General features: G+C 55.4%; 2 protein-coding genes across 3 annotated transcripts in view; one reads left to right on the forward strand and one right to left on the reverse strand.

Annotated features, from left to right (window-relative positions):
* Nucleotides 1–480, reverse strand: part of SLC37A1 (solute carrier family 37 member 1) — an 87281-nt gene extending 86801 nt beyond the window's left edge. Inside the window, exon 1 of the mRNA XM_040483845.1 lies at nt 373–480. The gene's annotated coding sequence lies outside the window, so the exon portion shown is untranslated. The remainder of the gene's footprint in view (nt 1–372) is intronic.
* Nucleotides 369–17838, forward strand: RSPH1 (radial spoke head component 1). 2 transcript variants are annotated; one of them, XM_040483848.1, is made up of 9 exons: nt 369–475; nt 2774–2887; nt 2990–3095; nt 8470–8560; nt 9054–9189; nt 12667–12738; nt 15242–15404; nt 16232–16387; nt 16618–17838. In XM_040483848.1, the coding sequence occupies exons 1-9, from the start codon at nt 422–424 to the stop codon at nt 16620–16622; spliced, it is 897 nt and encodes a 298-aa protein (XP_040339782.1). In that variant the 5' UTR covers nt 369–421; the 3' UTR covers nt 16623–17838. The 2 variants fall into 2 exon arrangements, with proteins under 2 accessions (XP_040339782.1, XP_040339781.1); XM_040483847.1 differs by having other exon boundaries at nt 17634–17838.
* The last annotated feature ends 767 nt before the right edge of the window (nt 17839–18605 follow it).

Raw genomic sequence — 18605 nt, forward strand, 5'->3', positions numbered from 1 at the left:
CCAGGTAGGAGAGCTGGTGGGTACCAAGCCCATCCCAAGTCCCGCCCCCTCCCTCTTCCCGGGCGGCGATTGGTCGAGGTGGCCCTCTCGTTGCTATGACAGCACCGAGAGCTTCCAGTGGCTCCGCCCCGCGCCTTCCCACCCCGCCCCTTCCCGCCCCAGGCCACGCCCCCTATCTTCCCGGGCCGCGATTGGTCGAGGTGCCCCTTCCCGTTGCTATGACAGCACCCGAACGCGGCCAGTGGCTCCGCCCCACGCTTCCCCATCCCTCCGCCCGCGCTGGGGGTGGGGGGGGGTGGGAGGGGGGAAGGCGGGACGGGCCGCGTCTCCATGGCGACGGCGGACGCGGCTGTGCGAGCAGCGTGTACCTACCTACCAGAGACGCGCTGGTGGCGGCGAGGACCGAGACGGGGGCGAGGCCATGTCGGACCTGGGCTCGGAGGAGTTGGAGGAGGAGGGAGAGAACGATCTTGGGGTGAGAGCTCCGGGTGTACGGGGGTGGTGTTTCCCAGGCGCACCCCCGGAGGCCGACCACAGTCCCCCGGGCGGCCCAGCCAGGGACGGGGACGCGCCGGCCACCGCGGCCTGGAGGTTGGCGGTGAAAGGTGAAACGCTGTGACGTCTCTGGCCACATCCCTTCTCGCCGCCTCCTCCCCTCCCCAGCCCGCCTCCCATTAAAGGCAAAGATTTCCAAGTCAAAGACTTGGGAAGCGGCCTCGACCCCGCTGCCGCAGTCCGCCCAGGCAGTCTCCTTGGTTGGCGGCGTCACCCCGACCTGCCATGCTGCTCTGTAATGGAGCTAGGCTGCTCGGGATCAAGGAGGATGGAGGAAAGTTCTTCCTGGCAACCTTGAAGAAACGCTCAGAGCGTCTCAGGCTCAGCGAAGGCTTCCTGCAGGCCCGGAATGCTATGTGCTTTCTTCAGTGTGGTGGGAGGTGACCCGAGTCTCTGGCATTATTCCGGGTTTGGGCAGCAGAGAGGCGGTATGGGGTGCACATCCCGCGATGTGAGCTGGGTGCAGGGTGGGCATAGGTGTCTGTGCGTGTGTGTATCTATCTATCTACCCATCTCCATATCCACAGATTAACTGTCTAACCCAGGGGTGATCATTTCTTGGCTGACAGGCTGGGAACCCCAGCCACGGTGCGTGCGTTCAGGGCACAGAGTCGAGATAGTTTCAGAATTAACTGAAAACCTAGCACCTCTCCGGGGCCGGATGTCTTGGTGCCTGCTCAGACCTTTTGGCAATTCTGTGCGCCCGTCTCTCAGCCTCTGCCCCATTTTCTGCTCAAGACTAGCACCTCCATCGCGGGGAGCCGCCTGGCCAGGTCGGAGAGTCAGAAGTGCCTGGAATCTGCACACTGTCCCCACAGCCAGCGGCTAGTGCTAACAGCACCGCAAACCACAGGATTTGCGCTGCAGGGTCCCTCGTGCAATGAGGCCGAGTCTGGGACATCTCCTGACATCCCCATGCTGGGCGGCCTCCTCCTTCATATCTGTTTCCCCATCCCCCTTACCGGTTCCTCGGGGAGGGCTTATAAAAACCACTTGCTCGGGGTCTGCTTCCGGGGGAGCCCGACCTACAACATCAGCCCAGGAAGACTTCAAGTTTGTCTCCTCAAATAGCCCTGCTGGTTTGTCACGTTTTGGTGCCCGCAATTTGTAGCTTCAATCACAGCTGGGGTCGTTTTAAAGGGTTCCCTTCCTGTTCAGTCACCCCACTGGCTCAGTAGGGGTGCACTGGGAGGTCTTTTGAGCAGACCTCAAAAGCTTTTATACATTTTGATTTAGACTGACCCCGCAACAAGTGTGTAAGATCATGCCATTTTTACCTTCTGTCCTGAGCATGGATTTCTGAGCTGGATCGTGCTGGGAAAGGGGGTCTGAAGCCCCGGCAGGAACTTGAACTTGTGTTTGAACTTGTGTTGTAATAAGTCCATGCAGATGCGGGTCTATGTCAAATCGTTACTCTGTGCCTTGGCCCTTTTATTATCTGTTATGTGCACTCTGCACTTGTGATCAGGCGCTGGAGGAAGGTTTATTTTATGAAGGGTCAGAGGAAACAGGTGAATTGCAAGCTCGTGTTATATATACATATGTGTGTGTGTGTGTGTGTGTGTGTGTGTGTGTGGAGAGAGAGAGAGAGAGAGAGAGAGAGAGAGAGAGAGATTTACTTTTCAGATACGTCATTATTTCCATATGAGTCTATGAGTGTTTGAAACTCAAGTCTCTTGATAAGGAAGTTAAACTAAGTGGACTTAGGGACTCTTGTGACAGTTGAGCCCTGTTTACGCCTCAGCTCCCCCTTGCTGCTTCCTCTCCCACTGGCGCCTCCTGAGACCACGTGCACCCAGGGAATCGTTTGAAGGAAGACTTGTCTTTGCATTTTAAGTCCTGGATTGTTGAAGGAAGCACCAGGGAGGTACTTGTGTGACCGAGGACCGATTCCACCCACATATGTTAGTTCAAACACGTTGCTATAAAGAACGCAATTTGGAATACCTTGAATTTTGTTTACAGCGTGAAGGGTTATCATGATAAGTTACAAGCTCAGACGTGGCAGAGAGAGAGTGAGGCTTCCACCAGCGACAGGTACTAAGTGTGTTACCTTGGACAAATGCCCCATGTCGCCCAGGTGCAGTTACCTACCTCACCTGTAAGATGGGGCTGAGGATTGGGAGGGCTTCAACGAACCACTATTTACAAAATGCTCTAACATATCGTTAGTGCTGAACACACGGTAGCTGTGATGATCCTGCTTTCTTCTGCCCAGGAGTACGATGGGGAACGGAATGAGGCAGGTGAACGGCACGGACACGGGAAAGCAAGGCTGCCCAACGGGGACACGTATGAAGGGAGCTACCAACACGGTAAAAGGCACGGCCAGGTCAGAACTGGTGACGTGAGTGGGTCGTTTTCTCTAGTGAATACTCTATGGGTGAGTGTTGAATTCAGGAATGATATGAATCATGTAACCAACGTGTTTCAGGGGATCTACAAATTTAAAAGCGGCGCTCGATACATAGGAGAATACGTTAAAAACAAAAAACATGGCCGTGGCACTTTCATATACCCAGATGGATCAAGATACGAAGGTAAGGGGCGCCTGGGTGGCTCAGCTTGTCAAGCCTCCGGCTTCGGCTCAGGTCACGATCTCATGGTTCAGGGGTTCGAGCCCTGCATCTGGCTCTGTGCTGATAGCTCGGAGCCTGGAGCCTGCTTCGGATCCTGTGTCTCGCTTTCTCTCTCTGCTTTCCTTCCCTGCTCCCACTCTGTCTCTCTTTTTCTCAAACATAAATAAAAACATTACAAGATGTGAAGGTAAAATGCACTCACAAAGCAGATGTTTGTGCTGTAGTGGTGTCCCCTGGGGACTGGACTTGGCTGTGGATGCTGAACTGTAGGAAAGGGCTTAGGGTTCTCCAGATCAGTCAGTCACTCAACAAACACAAGCTGTGCCCCTGTGTTCACAGGGTTGATACAGAAGCCAGAAAGCCTTAATTAGCGAGCTGCCGCCCCGCGTGGGAAATGTGGCCGTCGCTGCGGCCAGCACACTCTCCTGCGAGCCCCTGTGCTGAGGCACGGGGGGCCGCACAGACCCCCATGGGGTCCGGACCCATGATGTTAGATGCCCTGTAGCTTTCTTCTCCTTGAAGCTGCTTCTGCTGTTTCTCTCTGTGACCATCCCCTCTTCTGCTGAACACACGGGTTCTTTAGACCTGGTGGTTCCTTCGATGAAGGCTTCTGGTCCGGGAGACCCTCTGCCTCGTCAAGCTGGCATTCCTATGTCTGGCGATTTCTTAGCCGCCAATGTTACGTCTCAGGAAGATGCTAATCCCCTTATTTCCGAGACCCCCCACCGTCATCCCCCACGGTGTGGATCAGACTACGGTGTGGATCTGATCGCAATGGGAGGGGGGCGAGCCTGGGGGGAGAGACACAAGTGGAGCGTGCACGTGAGTCTTCAGGAACCATGCAGGGTCCTGTGTTCCGGACTTTTTTTGGGAAGAACTTATCTAGTTTTCCAAGGAGACCTGTGACCCCCAACCCCAGAGCTATGGTGACAGGTGTGACCTTGTGCGGGGAGGCTCGCTCACTCGTCTGCAGCACCAGGACTGAATGGATGAACGCAAGCAGGACAGGGCACCTGGCAGGTGGCGAGCGCTCGGTGTGCGGCGGCCTGGGAGGTGGCATCACCTCCCGACAGGCGACGCCACGTCCTCCGGGTGCGAGCCACAGCCGCCTGCCCCGTTGCTGAATGAAGGCAGGGCCCCGGAATTCTACAGCAACCATCCTGCCCGCGTCCGAGATGCAGGTGGTTAATGCCTCCCCGTCAGACGGGGCATTTCTGCCCGTTCCCTATTTCTCGGAGGGCTTATTCCAGAAGGAGCACCATCTGCTTTTGGAATCGACTTTCAACAATTTAATTTATAGAGTTCGACGGAAATCTTTCCAAACCGTCACGAGCCTGATCTCATTGCCGTCATGTTCTATTTCCATGTAGACGTTAATACAGCTGGAGCCACACACAAATATAGAAAAGCAAAGATACTCAGAATAAGAGATGGAAGGAGTTTCTAACGTGACCGTCTTTGGAAACAGCTGCGCGTTTTTGTGTCTCCCTGTGGCTTTGTCTCTTAGAGGGTGCAGGGTGTAGTCACTACTCCGGGAGTTCTTCTCTGAGGTCAGAAGCTGCAACATCAATCTTAGCTCAGGGAGCAAACAACCTTCCGGCCACAAAGTCCGTGTGAACCCATGGCCGAATTCGTCACGACTGAGCGTTGGCTGACTGCCACCCTGAGGGACACAGAGTGGTTTCCCGCAGGCTAGCGAGTGCGCTCAGCCTCGGCCCGAGGTATGGGGCGCATTCCTGGTCTCCCAGACACCAAGCTGAGCCTGATGGGGAGCCCGGGGATGGAGCGGACACTCCCGGTTTGCGGGGCCACTTGAGCAGAGGCAGGGAGACAGGGGTGCTTGGCGAAGCAGGGGATGGGGTTGGAGGGGTGAGTGAGTGCCAGACTTTGGAGGGGCCTCTGGACCACCCGCACAGATTGTGAGGTGAGGGGAGGGAGGGCCGATGAGGGCTGGGGAAGGAGAGGGGGCTCCCGTCTCCAGCGCTGGTCCTGCTCCCGGCCGCAAGGAGCGAATAAAGGCGATGATGTTTAGCAACAAAGTTGCAGAGAAACAAAGCGCCATGATGACTTGGGGTCGGCTCTTCTGGAAGCTCTCAGGTGGCAGGAGCCGGAGGGAGACACAAATGCTTGGCCGTTGGGGTGCCTGTGGAAGAGAGCCAGAGAAACCCGGATTTTCGTCCCAGCCCCGCTGTGTAGCCTTGGGCAAAGTGCATGATGTCTCTGGTTTCCGGGTGCCGTCCCTGTAAACGCATGTTTCGGTTAATTACCCCTGTTCCAGGAGGCCACCTTTCCCACTTCTGCACCATTGCCGTCATGTTCGGCCGGGGTACCGGTGGCTGGGCCGGGTCTCCAACAGGTAAACTGGGACTTTAAAAAGAAAAAAATATTTTTTTAAGTTTATTTATTTATTTTTGGAGAGACAGAGAAAGTACGAGGCAGGGAGGGACAGAGAGAGAGAGAGAGAGAGAGAGAGAGAGAGAGGGAGACAGAATCCCAAGCAGGCTCCACACTGTCAGCGCAGAGCCCAACGTGGGACTCGAACCCACGAACCGTGAGACCATAACCTGGGCCGAAATCGGGAGTCGAACACCCAGGTGCCCCTAGACTGGGACTTTATAAAAAAAAGCTTCCTCACCATATCTCACTGGCTTGAAATTTGGTTTGCAAGTTAATTCTTTTTTTGAACATTTCCTATAAAACACTTCATACACTTTTCTTGCCACGCTGCCCTGGAGACCAGCTCCCTCGGCCAAGAGAAGAGGACGGAATTGCTTCATCAGTCGTGGTCTTTTGTTGGGAAGAGACCAAGGGAGGTCTTGGCCCCAGGGCCCTGCTTGGTCAGTTCCTGAACGTTCACACGAGCCAGCTCTGCCCGCTTGTCCCCAGAACCACGTGCAGCCCAACCTTGGCCACAGTGTGAATACTAACACCACAGAAATCGGTGTATGCTACATGTCTGCCCTCCTCCTCCTCCTCCTCCCTCTCCCTTCCCCCCCTCCTCTTCCCCCTCCTCTCCCTCCTCCCTCTCCCCTCCTCCCCCTCCTCTTCCCCTTCCTCCCCCTCCCCTCCCCCTCCTCTTTCTCCTGTTCCTTCTTCTTTTATTTATTTTCTTTTATTATTTTATAACAATTTTTTTTCTATGTTTGTTTTTGAGAGAGAAACAGAGCATGAGCAGGGGAGGAACAGAGAGAGAGGGAGACACAGAATCCGAAGCAGGCTCCAGGCTCCGAGCTGTCAGCACAGAGCCCGACGCGGGGCTTGAACCCACGAGCCGCGAGATCATGACCTGAGCCGAAGTCGGACGCTCATCCGACTGAGCTCCCCAGGCGCCCCTTGCTTCTTCTTTTAAACTGGTAATTTACAAGGACACAACTGCCCCTTAAAAATCCAGACAAGTCCAGGTGCCTGGGTGACTCAGTCGGTTAGGCGCCCGACTCTTCGATTTCTGCTCAGGTCATGATCTCACGGTTTGTGAGTTTGAGCCCTGCGTCCGGCAGAGAAGAGCCTGCTTGGGATTCTCTCTCTCCCTCTCTGCCTGCTCCTCCCCTGCTCTCTCTGTCTCTGTCTCTGTCTCTCTGTCTCTCAAAAAATAAACTTAAAAATTTTTTAAAAAACTCCAGACAAGTCCTCCGGGGACTTCTGCACACTCTGTCTATCCTTGTGGCTACGTTAGGTGCAAACTGTGTTTACTGAATTATTTCAGTTTGGGGATTCTCCGTTCCTTCTGCTCATGGGGTTCCTGACACGCATCATACCACGGAACCCAGTCCTCTTCTTTAACTATTACCAGTTGCCGAATCCTCCTCTCCGGGAAGGCTCGGTTTGCCTGCCCTGTCCTGAACCTGGGAGCTGCTTCCCGAAAGCACAGTTCTTTCTTTTTTGTGGTGTCTGCCTCCTGCCCAGACGAGGGCAGGCCCTCCCTGAGGGCTCTGTCACCAGTCCAGCTGCTGGTCTGTCTCACAGAGTGCCGAGAACCCCGTGGGACTGACAGAACGCGTACAAGTTCCTTTTGTAGATGTGGTGTTGGTGGTGGTGAACATGGAGTTTATTCGCGCAAACATGTATTTCTTGGACGATCAACGTATTCTAGGCATGTGAATTCTTCTTCTTTGTGTGGAAGCGGGTCCAGGTTTCCTGTAAGCCGGAAGCTTATACAAGTTTTGGGGGCTCTATTTAAGAAAAAGAATATAGGGGCGCCTGGGTGGCTGGGTCGGTGAAGCATCCAACTTCGGCTCAGGTCGTGATCTCGCGGTCCGTGAGTTCGAGCCCCGCGTCGGGCTCTGTGCTGACCGCTCAGAGCCTGGAGCCTGCTTCGGATTCTGTGTCTCCCTCTCTCTGCTCCTCCCCTGTTCATGCTCTGTCTCTCTCTGTCTCAAAAATAAATAAACATTAAAAAAAAATTTTTTTTTAAAAAAGAAAAAATATAAAATTGGCATCAAAGTAAATTTTGATTTGTAACAAGAAATCAAAATAAATGTAAAGATTTTAAATACTGTGGCCATTACAAAATCTGAGGAAATAATATATAGATTTTTATTTTATTGCTATTTAGTTATTATTTATCGCTATTTTTAATAGAATTTATTGTCAAATTGGCTTATATACAACACCCAGTGCTCATCCCAGCAAGTGCCCTCCTCAATGCCCATCACCCACTTTTCCCTCTCCCTCACCCCCCATCCACCCTTAGTTTGTTCTCTGTATTTAAGAGTCTCTCATGGTTTCCCTCCCTCCCTCCCTGTTTGTAACTATTTTTTTTCCCCTTCCCTCCCCCCATGGTCTTCTGTTAAGTTTCTCAGGATCCACATGAGAGTGAAAACATATAGTATCTGTCTTTCTCTGCCTGACTTATTTCACTTAGCATACGCACGGACGCTGGTTGGCAAAGGTGTGGCGTCCAGTCACGCGGAGCAGGTGCACGGGTGGGGCGCCCTGGGCGCCCAGGCTGGGAGAGTGTGCGGGAGTCTGGTGAGGAAGGAGGTGGGAAACGGCACGAGATGGTTGCTGCTGGATCGGTAAACCCACGCAAGCAGAGGGAGGGTGGTGTGGGGACTGCTGGCGGCCGGGCGGACAAAACCCTGGTTTGAGTCCTGGCCACAGCACTGACCGGCCGTGATACCTGCTGTCGGCACACGCGGGTGACCGCGGCCCACGCGCCCAGACCTGCACGCGGTGAGCCCCTGACCCAGCTTCCCCTAACCAGCGCCCGACACCACGCCATCCAGCCAGAGGGGCAGGGGGACAGTGGGGAGTCACAGCGGGAGGTGAGGGTCGCAGCAGGTGGCGGCTGTCCTTCCCTTCTCACCCGGGCCCGCTTTTGTGTCGTCCCTTCCAGGGGAGTGGGCGGATGACCGAAGACACGGTTACGGCGTCTACTACTACGTCAATAACGACACCTACACCGGAGAGTGGTTTGCTCACCAAAGGTGCGCGTTTTCCCCTCAGCTCGGTAGACCTACTTACGTAATGAGAACAGGATGCTGTCTTATTAAGAAGCAGAATCATGATAAAAGCCCACTAGCCTGCTCTTGCCAGGCAGTTCAAACCCCTCACGGCTTTAAGGTGAGCACGCCGGGTGGCACGTCGCGGGGCAGGTGCACGTTGTGGGGAGGGTATGTGGTCTTTCGTCCGAGAGCCCCGGGGGACAAGGAGGGCACAGAAGAACCCTCCTGGGGACACGGCCACAGCTCCCGGGAGCGCTGCCTCTTCCCCGCGTGGACCGGCCGAGCTGCGGGAAGGTCGTCCTTGCGCAGCCGGCGATGCCCCTCCCGCGAGCGGGCACCCAGGGCAGGAGCGCGCTTGGACGGGGCGCAGACAAGCCCCATAGAGGCCACGCCCAATTTTAACGTCTGTCTCAGAAACGCGGGCGGTTTTCCCCATGTCGGAACAAAGCGCACTGCGCTCTCTTGTCTTCACCAGGCACGGGCAAGGCACCTACTTCTATGCCGAGACGGGCAGTAAGTACGTAGGCACCTGGGTGAACGGACAGCAGGAGGGCATGGCCGAGCTCATTCACCTGAACCACAGGTACCAGGGCAAGTTCTTGAACAAAAACGTAAGTCACTGGGCAGCAACGTGTGCCCCCTCCCCCCATCTGTGTACATACGTGAAGGAAGAACCCGAAAGTCTCAGGGAGTCCTCCCGCCCCCTCCAAGTACAGGGAGCAGGTGGCTGTGCCTCTCCCCGGGCCTCTGGTGCCTACAGAGGGCAGCGTGGAGGGGGGCAGAGTAGAGAGCGAAATCCTCTCTCCCCGCCAGCAGCGATCCAGCCAATCCTTGTAACACGGGGGCATCCTTCCTCTCCTACGTGCTCCCCGTCACGGCTAGATTGGACGTGAAGCATCTCCTGCGGTTGCGCGTGCGGGTGTCTGGACTTTCTTTGCCCCGGGAGGCCCGGGGCCGGAGCCCTGGGGAGGCCGAGCCGTGCGTGAGCTTGCTTCCTGCAGGCTAGGCCACCCACCCTGGGCCTGGACTCAGGCGTGCCCGCGTTCAGTCTGCGGTGCTGGCGACTGCTCATTTCTGTCTGGAGGGCTCCGCGGCTTTGCCGAGCCCTGGTGGGGATACAGAGAAACCCCGGCTAATTCAGCACCCACCACGCTGCCGTCCCCCGTGGCTTCGAGCAGGCATTGGGCAGAAACTCTCCCTGAAGAGTTTCCCGAGCAAATTCAAGGTGTTGGAAGTTGACGTGGGGAATATTTAACTGATTTCAGTGAGCCGCCTCAGACTCTCTTAAAACTCAGTTTTCATTTTCGTATCGTTCATGCCCTAACTTTCCAGATTCTCCTTTCCAGTGTTTGTAAAACAGCACATTTCCCCCAAATCTATATGCTGCATATATGTAATTATACGGAATTCCCGGCAAAATTCTCTTAGGACGTTTTTTGGCATGGGGGGGTATGTGGAGGGAAAGAGAAGTCGGCAGGAGTCAATCGGGAAGAATCAGCGAGGCTAGATGAGCCTGGAGGACAAGAGCTTTGTTCTGCCAGGTAGTGAAAGTGTGCTAGAAACACAGGAGTCCAGCTGACCCTTGAACAGTGCGGGGTCAGGGGCGCTGACCCCCACACAGTCAAAGATGCACAGATAGCTTTTGACTCTCCCAAAACGTGACTGCTAACAGCCTGGTGTCGGCTGGACGCCTTTCCAGTGACACAAACAGTCGATTAACACACACTTTGTACGTCGTAGGTATTACACACTGTATTCTTACAATAAAGTAGCTAGAGGAAAGGACACGTTATTAAGAAAATCATAAGGAAGAGGGGCGCCTGGGTGGCTCGGTCGGTGGCACGTCCGACTCTCGGTTTCAGCTCGGTTTCGTGGTCTCGCGTTTCATGGGTTCGAGCCCCACGTTGGGCTCTAAGCTGACAGCGCAGAGCCTGCTCGGGTCTCTCTCTCCCTCTCTCTCTGCCCCTCCCCCACTTGTGCTGTCTCCGTCTCTCTCAAAGTAAGTAAATAAACTTAAAAAAAAATTTTAAAAAAGAAAACCACAAGGAAGAGAAGATACATTTACAGCGCTTTCCTGTATTTATTGAAAAATATCCTCGTGTAAGTGGACTCGTGCAGCCCAAACCCACGTTATTCAAGGGTCAGCTGCCCATTCCAGTTGTAGGGCACCCAGACACGTGGCCCCCTCTGCTGCCCACCTGAGCTCCAGCCTCCAGCCCTCCCTTCTTCCCCTGCTTCTTCTCCCGGGGCCGTGTGACCCCCACCCCCCACGTCTTTCTGTGCAACCCACATGCACACACTTACATACGTGGGAAAACATTACATCAGGACATGGAAACATACGCATTTGCGCATTTGGGGATATCCGCGTAGGTTAGACCCTGCAATCGTGGAGTCCACAAATATTGACATTTTAAGTTGTGATCAATGCTGCCAACTTCCCTCCAAAGCTGTGCCAGTTTGCACTCCCGCCAACGGCAGTCTTTAACTTTTTTGCAAATCCGATGGATAAAAAAATATTTTCACGTTGTTTTAATGCGCTTTTCCCCGATTCCTAGTGAAGCCCAGCAACCTTACACCCTTTTGCTACTGGCTTGACTTTTCCTCAGAGAATCACCTGTTCCAACCCTTGCCGGCAAGTTGTTAAAACAAATTTAAAGCTGTGATAAATGAAACCGAGATACGTGAATGGAGAAATACAGATCAGTGGGGTGGATTAGAGAGTCCGGGGACAGATTCAAGTGCCTACAGTAATCTAGCTCCGGAAAAGGGCGTCATTTTAAGTCAGTGAGGACCCGACAGGGACAAGTGAAAGAGTGGTCCCAGGACCCTTGATAACCACTGGGGGTGGGGCAGGGAAGCAATGTCAGGGTTCCCCCTCTAGCATTGGATGGAGACATGCGAGGACAGGAAGAAAGGTTTAAGCGTGAACAAAGTCACAGAAAAAAAAAAGGCGAATGTTTATTAACTTTGAAATGAGGAGAGAGGACTCTGTAAACAGAAATAGAAAAGGAAAACCAAATAGAGCTGGTTGATAAAAATAACCCCTTATAGATTAGAATGCACTATAAAGAAAATTTAAGAGGGGCGCCTGGGTGGCTCAGTCGGTTGAGTGTCCGGCTTTGGCTCAGGTCATGATCTCATGGTCCGTGGGTTCGAGCCCCGCGTCGGGCTCTGTGCTAACAGCTCAGAGCCTGGAGCCTGCTTTGGATTCTGTGTCTCCCTTTCTCTCTGCTCCTCCCCTGCTTGTGCTCTCTCTCTCTCTCTCTCTCTCTCAAAAATAAATAAACATTACAAAAATTTTTAAAAAATTTAAGAGATACACGACCAATGGGGTTAGGGTATTTGTAACATTAATATAAATATAAAGCACTTACATCAATCAATGTGATTTAAGTGGCCAAAAAATGTTGAAAAAAAATTCAACCCTACTAATAGCTTAAAAATGTGACTTCATGGTGAGATCCTGTTTTCTATATGTTAAAAAAAAATCTAAAAGTAGAACAAAATGTTAATGCCCAGGAAAAAACAAGGGTTTGAGGACAAGGTGTTCTTGAGTGCTGTTGTGGGAAGGGACATTATTGGAGCCTCATTCTGGTCAATATATTTAAAAAAATATGTGTGTCCATATCTTTTGTGTGTGAATATGTGCACAGTGTATGTGCGTGCGTGCGCGTGCTGTTGCCCAGAAATTCCACTTCTGGAAACTTCCCCGCGGAAAATGTCAAGAGGGGACATAAGATGTGACTCTGCTTATGTTTCCTGCAGTGGCCTTTGTCCAAGACTAGTATCGGCACACCAAATATTAGCGGAGTAAATGGGTGAAATAGACTATAATAACTCTTTTTTTAATAGTTTTTTAATGTTTATTTATTTTTGAGAGGAGGGAGGGGCAGAGAGAGAGGGACAGGCAGAGAGAGAGGCCCTCTACTTGGCAATTCCGGGCGCCACGAGTACAAAAAGGCTTTCTTTAACCCGCACCGGCCTTCCCGCGACGTGACTTTGGGCGGGATTTCTGCAGCAGGTGCACTGGACGTTGGGCGGTGAACTTGGGAATGAGGTGCTTCTCGGTTTCCCTTTGCTCGCAGCCCGTCGGCCCTGGAAAGTACGTGTTCGACATTGGATGTGAGCAGCATGGGGAGTACCGTCTGACCGATGTGGTACGTGGCAGACCGCAGACCGTTTCTCTTTTCGTGGGTGACCGAGCTGCCCCGTGACGTGGACCCTACGGCCCCGACGAGGTCGGACGGGAGTGGTGCCAGCCCTCGGCATCGTTCACGCTCTCCTCCTCCTCCTGGGCGTGCGGGCGTTAGTTTGGACCCCAAGTGCCAGGACCGAGTGGTATCGCGTCACGGTTCTCGCGGGAGCCTGCGCGTAGCTCTGGCCCCGAGTCGGGGGGCTGTGGTCCCCCCAAGTCCGTCCAGCGACACTGCTCCCCGCGTGCGGCGGGTAGCTCTCCTAATTTTGTCTTTTTGTCCCTCTCCGGTACTCAGCAGTAATGCTAATGCGACCTCGGTGCTCCCTGGACGAAGCGGAGATTAGCCCTGAATGATGTCATTAGCAGGCATCCGTGTGTGTGTGTGTGTGTGTGTGTGTGTGTGTGTGTGTGTGTGTGCTGGGGGAGCACCGTCTGTGCTGGATTTCCTGTCATTGTCACCTGATGGGACCTGTAGGCAACAGGCACTTTATCTACAGCACCCCCCATGTCCCCTGGGCACCCCCGCACCCAGCCACTGCTCAGCCCCTCTTTTCCTGCTGGGCTCCACTTCCTGTGTGTCAGTCTCCCGGAGCCCCTGGGTCCCCCAGACAGCCTGTGGTTCCCTGAGGTCTGCAGAGTGAACGTCCCCCTTCTCTGCAGTGGCCGGGATGCCGTATGAGCCCACAGTGACCCGTCCCCTGGCCCTACGGCCCCTGCTTGCCTTCACGGCCCCTTTGGACCAGCTGACACGGACCGAGGTGGGGCCAGCATCCTAGCTCACTCACTACCCAATATGAAACGGCCCAAATGCTCGATTCTGTTGCTAAAACACAGGCCCCGCCCCCATGCCCAGTAGAGGACGCGTCGTCTGAGCGAGGGGCTCCCAGAAGCCAACGCGCCTACCAGCAAGGAGAGGGGTTTGACGCGTCACCCCCACGGGGTACGGCCCCCCGCATCTACGTCTGCGCGGAGCCCCGTGCGCGCGCGTCAAGTGCAAATGCAGTTAATTGCTGTGCTGTTGGATCGTGACAGCGACGTGTCGCGTGCTCGCTGGGCTCCGCCTGGGGCGAAGCCTCTTACCCACCCCCCGGAGGAACCCGTGGGCTGAACTCATTCCACTGCCCCCCCGAATCTGGCCTTTGTGGTCTCACTAGTGGTCGCACAGTTATTTTGCTTTGTGAAGTGATAAACACTAAAACAGCGGCGTTGTGGGTGGTTGAAGTGTGTCCCGGGAGAAGTTCTCAGAGGTCGGGCCTCTAAGTAGGGGAAAGTAGGAAGAACATTCTAACAGCTCTAAGGGGGAGAAATAGTGCCGTAAGCCCCCAGACTGCTCCTGTTCGGGAATAAGCCCGCGTCCGAGGCCACCCTTGTGCCTTCTGGGACGGTGACTGGTCTGTGATGAAGCAGAGGAACCCGGGTATCATGGTGCACGCAGGACGCGAGCCGACGGGGGCTCCAGGGGCGGTCCCCCGGGCCTGGTCCTGGGCCTGCATCGTGGGCATCACCAGGGCCTCTGCTAGAAGCGCAGGTGACCGGGCCCCACCCCGATGTCTGGACGCGGCCGCTCTGAGCCGTGTCTTCACGGGTCCTCCGCTGATTCCGGGACGGTTCCCTTTGCAGCACGGCCGTCCTGGGGCATGGGTGCCACACGACACGAGGGACGGGGCTCAGATATTTTGAAACTGCCTCCTCTATTTCCGAGTGACTCAGCGGAAGTAATAGGGTGGTGTCTGTCACTCTTTGCCATAGGTATCATCCTCCATGTGACAGTGACGCTTTCCACACTTGTGGGCTGATATTCAGACCTTTGGAATTTCGGGATAGCTATAAAGCTGGGGAGGAGCTGGTCTGCTTGGCCCGGTGAGCGTGTGCTGGCCGCTGACCATTGTCGGGATTATACACTTTTACAGAAGACCCCACGTTTAGAGGTGATCAGCGCTCGGTCTGCTTTCACAGAATTCCATTTTTCCTGCAGAATCCTCGATTCCAGAGCTTTTAGTGTTTAGGCCCTTTCATATTATATGGTTGTCTCAGGACCCTCTCTGTCCCGTCCTTATGGTGATGGTGGTCTCGTTACATATAAAGAATCTGGGAGCTGGAAAGTGTGGCCAAGCGCGGGAAGGCGCACGGAGCCTGGGTCAGTTCCCAGCTGTCCCAGTGGGAAGGCGCACTGAGCCTGGGTCAGTTCCCAGCTGTTCCAGAGGGAAGGCTTGGGAGTGTCAGGTCTGAGAGCCGTTCACGGCATGCATGGGGAGCGGGCAGGTGCCGCGTGGCGATGCCCGTCCGCACCTTGTCCTAGCGCTTCCCAGACCCACCCTCCAGCCCAGATCACCACCAGGGCCAGCTGGCAATGGGGCCGACCCCTGAGCCGTGCGGTGACAACGCCCGAGTGGCCCCTCACTGTGAGCATCCCATGGCGAGTTCACAGAGACATCAGTAATTTTACATTTTCAAACTTAAAATAGGAAAGAGGAGAAGAGGGAGAGGAGGAGGAGGTGACCCTGATGACCGTCGTTCCCAAATGGAAGGCCACCAGCATCACAGAACTGGCTCTGTGGACATCGACCCTCCCCGAGGAGCAGCCACCTGCGGACGGGACCATCCAGGAAGAGGCTCTGGGGCCCGACGGTGCGGGGTGTGGGGGAGGGCGCCTTCTCTCCGTGGGCCAGTGGCCGGTTGAGCTCTGGGAGTCAGACTCAGCCTATTTCGTGTGCAGGATGTAGTCAGGGGGCCGGGAGCCTTGGGTGTCGGACCCTCCCGGCGGGGCAGGAAGGAGCAGTGGCAGAGACTGGCTGGAGGGACGGCCTGGCTGGTTCCACGGGAAAGCCCTGTGGTTAAGAGCCCCCCCCCCCCCCCGCCTCGGTCAGCGACTGTCTGTGGGCGGGAGCTCGGGCAGGGCCGACAGCAGCTGGGCGGCAAGTCCTTCCCGAGGAGGGCGCAGCCTCTGTGCCCGGCCCGGGGTCTTCCCGAGAAGCAGCCACCGTGCCGTGGGACGATGAAGAAGGTGACACCGTGCAGGGGTCCTTGCGTTGCAAGTGATTGAAACCCAAACCCGAACTGGGCCAAGTGAAATTATACTAACGCGCTGGGGTCCCTACCGCTGTGGGGTCGGGGGTGGAGGTGCCTCCCCGGGCCTGGTGGGGTCAGGCCTCGGCTCTCTGGTCTCTGCTGCGTGCACTCCGTCCCCTTTGGAGAGCGGTGCTCACCGACTTCATCGGATTGTGGCCCCATCAGCGCTGGAACCCTGGGGGACAGAGCGTGTCTTGTCAGTGGGGAGTAGAGTTCCCCTCTGCGCCCCTCGCCGGGGAGCGGGACAGGCGCTCCTGGTGCAGGCTGGACTGGGTGACTTCGGGAAGGGGGGGGTCCCCGGAGGGGTGGCGGGCGCCCTATCAGCAGGAGGCCGCCTGAGACAGGCCGCAGCCCACACAACAGAGGTTCTTGTGGCTCTGTCCCAGGTGGCGGGGAGCCCGCGGAGGACGACCAGGCTCTGGCGGACCTTTCCGAGGGGGAGGCTGACCTCGCGAGGCCTGGGGAGGACGACGAAGACGCCACCAGGGAGGCGGGGCGCGAGGACAGCCCAGAGGAGCTTCCATACGGCGCCATCGACCAGGGTGAGCTCTGTTGGTCTGCTCGGGGCTGCGGGTTCCTGGAGCCTCTGAAGGTCTTCCGAGAGCTGTGGGCACCAGCAGTCCAGGGAGGGCTCTCTTCAAACCGGATTTCTTTTATCTGATTTAAGGCGGGTGTGTTGGCGCTGAGGGGGCGGGTGGTCTGGGAACTGCCGGCTCTAGACGGTGGTTGGAGGGCCAGGGGCCCCGCGCAATTTAGTTTGTCTCTGTTGCAGAGTAAGAGCAAACGTCTTTCCCGGTTTTTTTTGGAGATACCTGAAAAGATGAACTCCCGTAAATCAGGTTTCAGTCTAAATGCTTGAGGCGCACGGAGCGTTAGGCTTTTGTTGGCAAGTGATTGTAAGCCCTGCCAGGCCACACCCGAGAAGCCCGCGCTGGCGCCGGGTGGCCCGTGGCTAAGGGGCGGCCAGGTGACGTCTCACTTGTCCCCCTGCCTCCTGCAGGTGGACCGGATGCCCCAGGGTTTGTGAGGGCGGAGTAGGCTGCGTCCTTAGAGCATGGAAACGGCACGGAGAGGCTGATACGGAGCATCCCCGATGGGATGACCGGGTGCTTCCCAGGGGAGCCCAGAGGCACTGAGGGCCCGATAGGAAGTGAGCGGAGAAGCATGTGCCATGTATCCGCGTGTGCCTGTGCACGCCTGTGTGTGGTTGTGTGTGCCCGTGTGTGCTTGCGTGTGCCCGTGTCTTCCTGCCGTGTGCCTGCGTGCACAATTACCCAAACTCGAAACTTAACGTGATTCTGACAGTGTGTCTGAGGTTCACCCTGCTCATCACTTCTGACATGTTACAGAGCCCACTTCCCAAAACAAGGTAACTCGATTTCATGAAGCATTCAAGATAACATCTTTCCAGAATGTAGCAAGTCCCTGCTTTTCTTTTGATTGATGCAAAGGCCAAATAGTGACCCCTCGCGCTTGTAAAGCTGCCCGTGTTTGGACGGCGTGTGCGGGCAGAGACGTTCCCGAGCTCACGCTCGCCGACACGAACATTTCTCAGCCTGGACTTGGAATACAACTTTGGCTTAATGTATTAACCGGTGCCAAAGAAAAAACCCACCAGCGTCTGTGTGAGATAAAATTGAACATTCCTTTTTTTTTTTTTTTTTTTTTGCCCGAGAAAGGCTTATTATTTATGATATTCACTGCAAAAGACCTGTTAGCTCACAGAATTTCAAGATAGCAAGAGGGACGTGGGATATACTCATGTTTCTTTGTCCCCTCGCCCTCCAGGAAATGTTAATTTTGAAGAAGAGGAAAGTAAGCAGAGAGAGCAGCCCGCGTGAGGGGAAGCAAACGGGAAGAGTAGGAGAATGCGTCACAAACGCGCTGTTACTTGGCCCGCTGACGGCGAGTCTATCCAACTATCTTACTAGTTGTTTATATGGTGCACTATAGTGACAATACGAATAAATTTCTTCCTCATCCTTTGCTTGTGGAGGAGCTTCCGCTTCCAGTTATTTAAGCCCGAAGTCGCCAGGTTATTCTGCTGTGTTTGCCCAGTGGTCTTTTCTCTTGGGACAAAGAAAGAGGTCCCACGACCCGGACTCCGCAGAAGATGATTCATGGCAGCGGCCTCCTGGCCGAGCTCGTGGAGTAACTACTCACCAAAGCTTCTCTCTCAGGCCTTCCTCGACAGAGCCAGGAAGACGCCTGGAAAATAACCCCGTGTGCAACGCGCACGAAGCACAGAGTGATGAATAGACTATGGGCTTGAGCGAGAAACCATCGGCTGCCATCGGAGGGGGCGCTCCTGGCCATCCTAGGGCTGCGGCATCCCAGTGTGGGTTTCGGGGGTCCCTGCGGATGGTTGAAGGGCAGGGCTGCCCACAGGCGTGGCTCTGGCCTGTGGTGCCAACTCTTCGGGTCCTCCGGTGGGCCGGGGGCTAACGTGTAGACCACGAGCTCTCTGTCCCAGCCCCTCCTGACTGCCCAGCACGGCTGTGAAGTCCTGAGCTCCCGGAGGAGCCCCTGTCCCCTGTCTACCCCAACTCCACGAACAGCATCCGTCTCCCTCCACCCCCAGAGTGGCTCGCGGGGGGGGGGGTCTTCATCACCCCAGAATGGCGTTCGTAGCTGGTGCGCCCGGCGCCGTGCCCTGCATCTGGTCATCCGGTCCCCAGAGCGGGGGGCCTCTTTAAGAACAATGCATTATTAACATGGCCTCCGAGCCTCTCCACAGAAACGCACACAGCATTATGAATC

Source organism: Herpailurus yagouaroundi, unplaced genomic scaffold (assembly GCF_014898765.1).
Source record: "Herpailurus yagouaroundi ecotype Mexico unplaced genomic scaffold, PumYag 162, whole genome shotgun sequence".
NCBI classification, from domain to species: Eukaryota; Metazoa; Chordata; class Mammalia; order Carnivora; family Felidae; genus Herpailurus; species Herpailurus yagouaroundi.

What these genes read in the sequence shown, in the direction of transcription:
- RSPH1 (XM_040483847.1), top strand. Translation starts at nt 422, where the DNA reads ATGTCGGACCTGGGCTCGGAGGAGTTGGAGGAGGAGGGAGAGAACGAT. An exon ending in AGGGAGAGAACGATCTTGGG is followed by an intron (nt 476 to 2,773) that starts GTGAGAGCTCCG and finishes TCTTCTGCCCAG; the next exon opens with GAGTACGATGGGGAACGGAA. An exon ending in AGTACCGTCTGACCGATGTG is followed by an intron (nt 12,739 to 15,241) that starts GTACGTGGCAGA and finishes AACTTAAAATAG; the next exon opens with GAAAGAGGAGAAGAGGGAGA.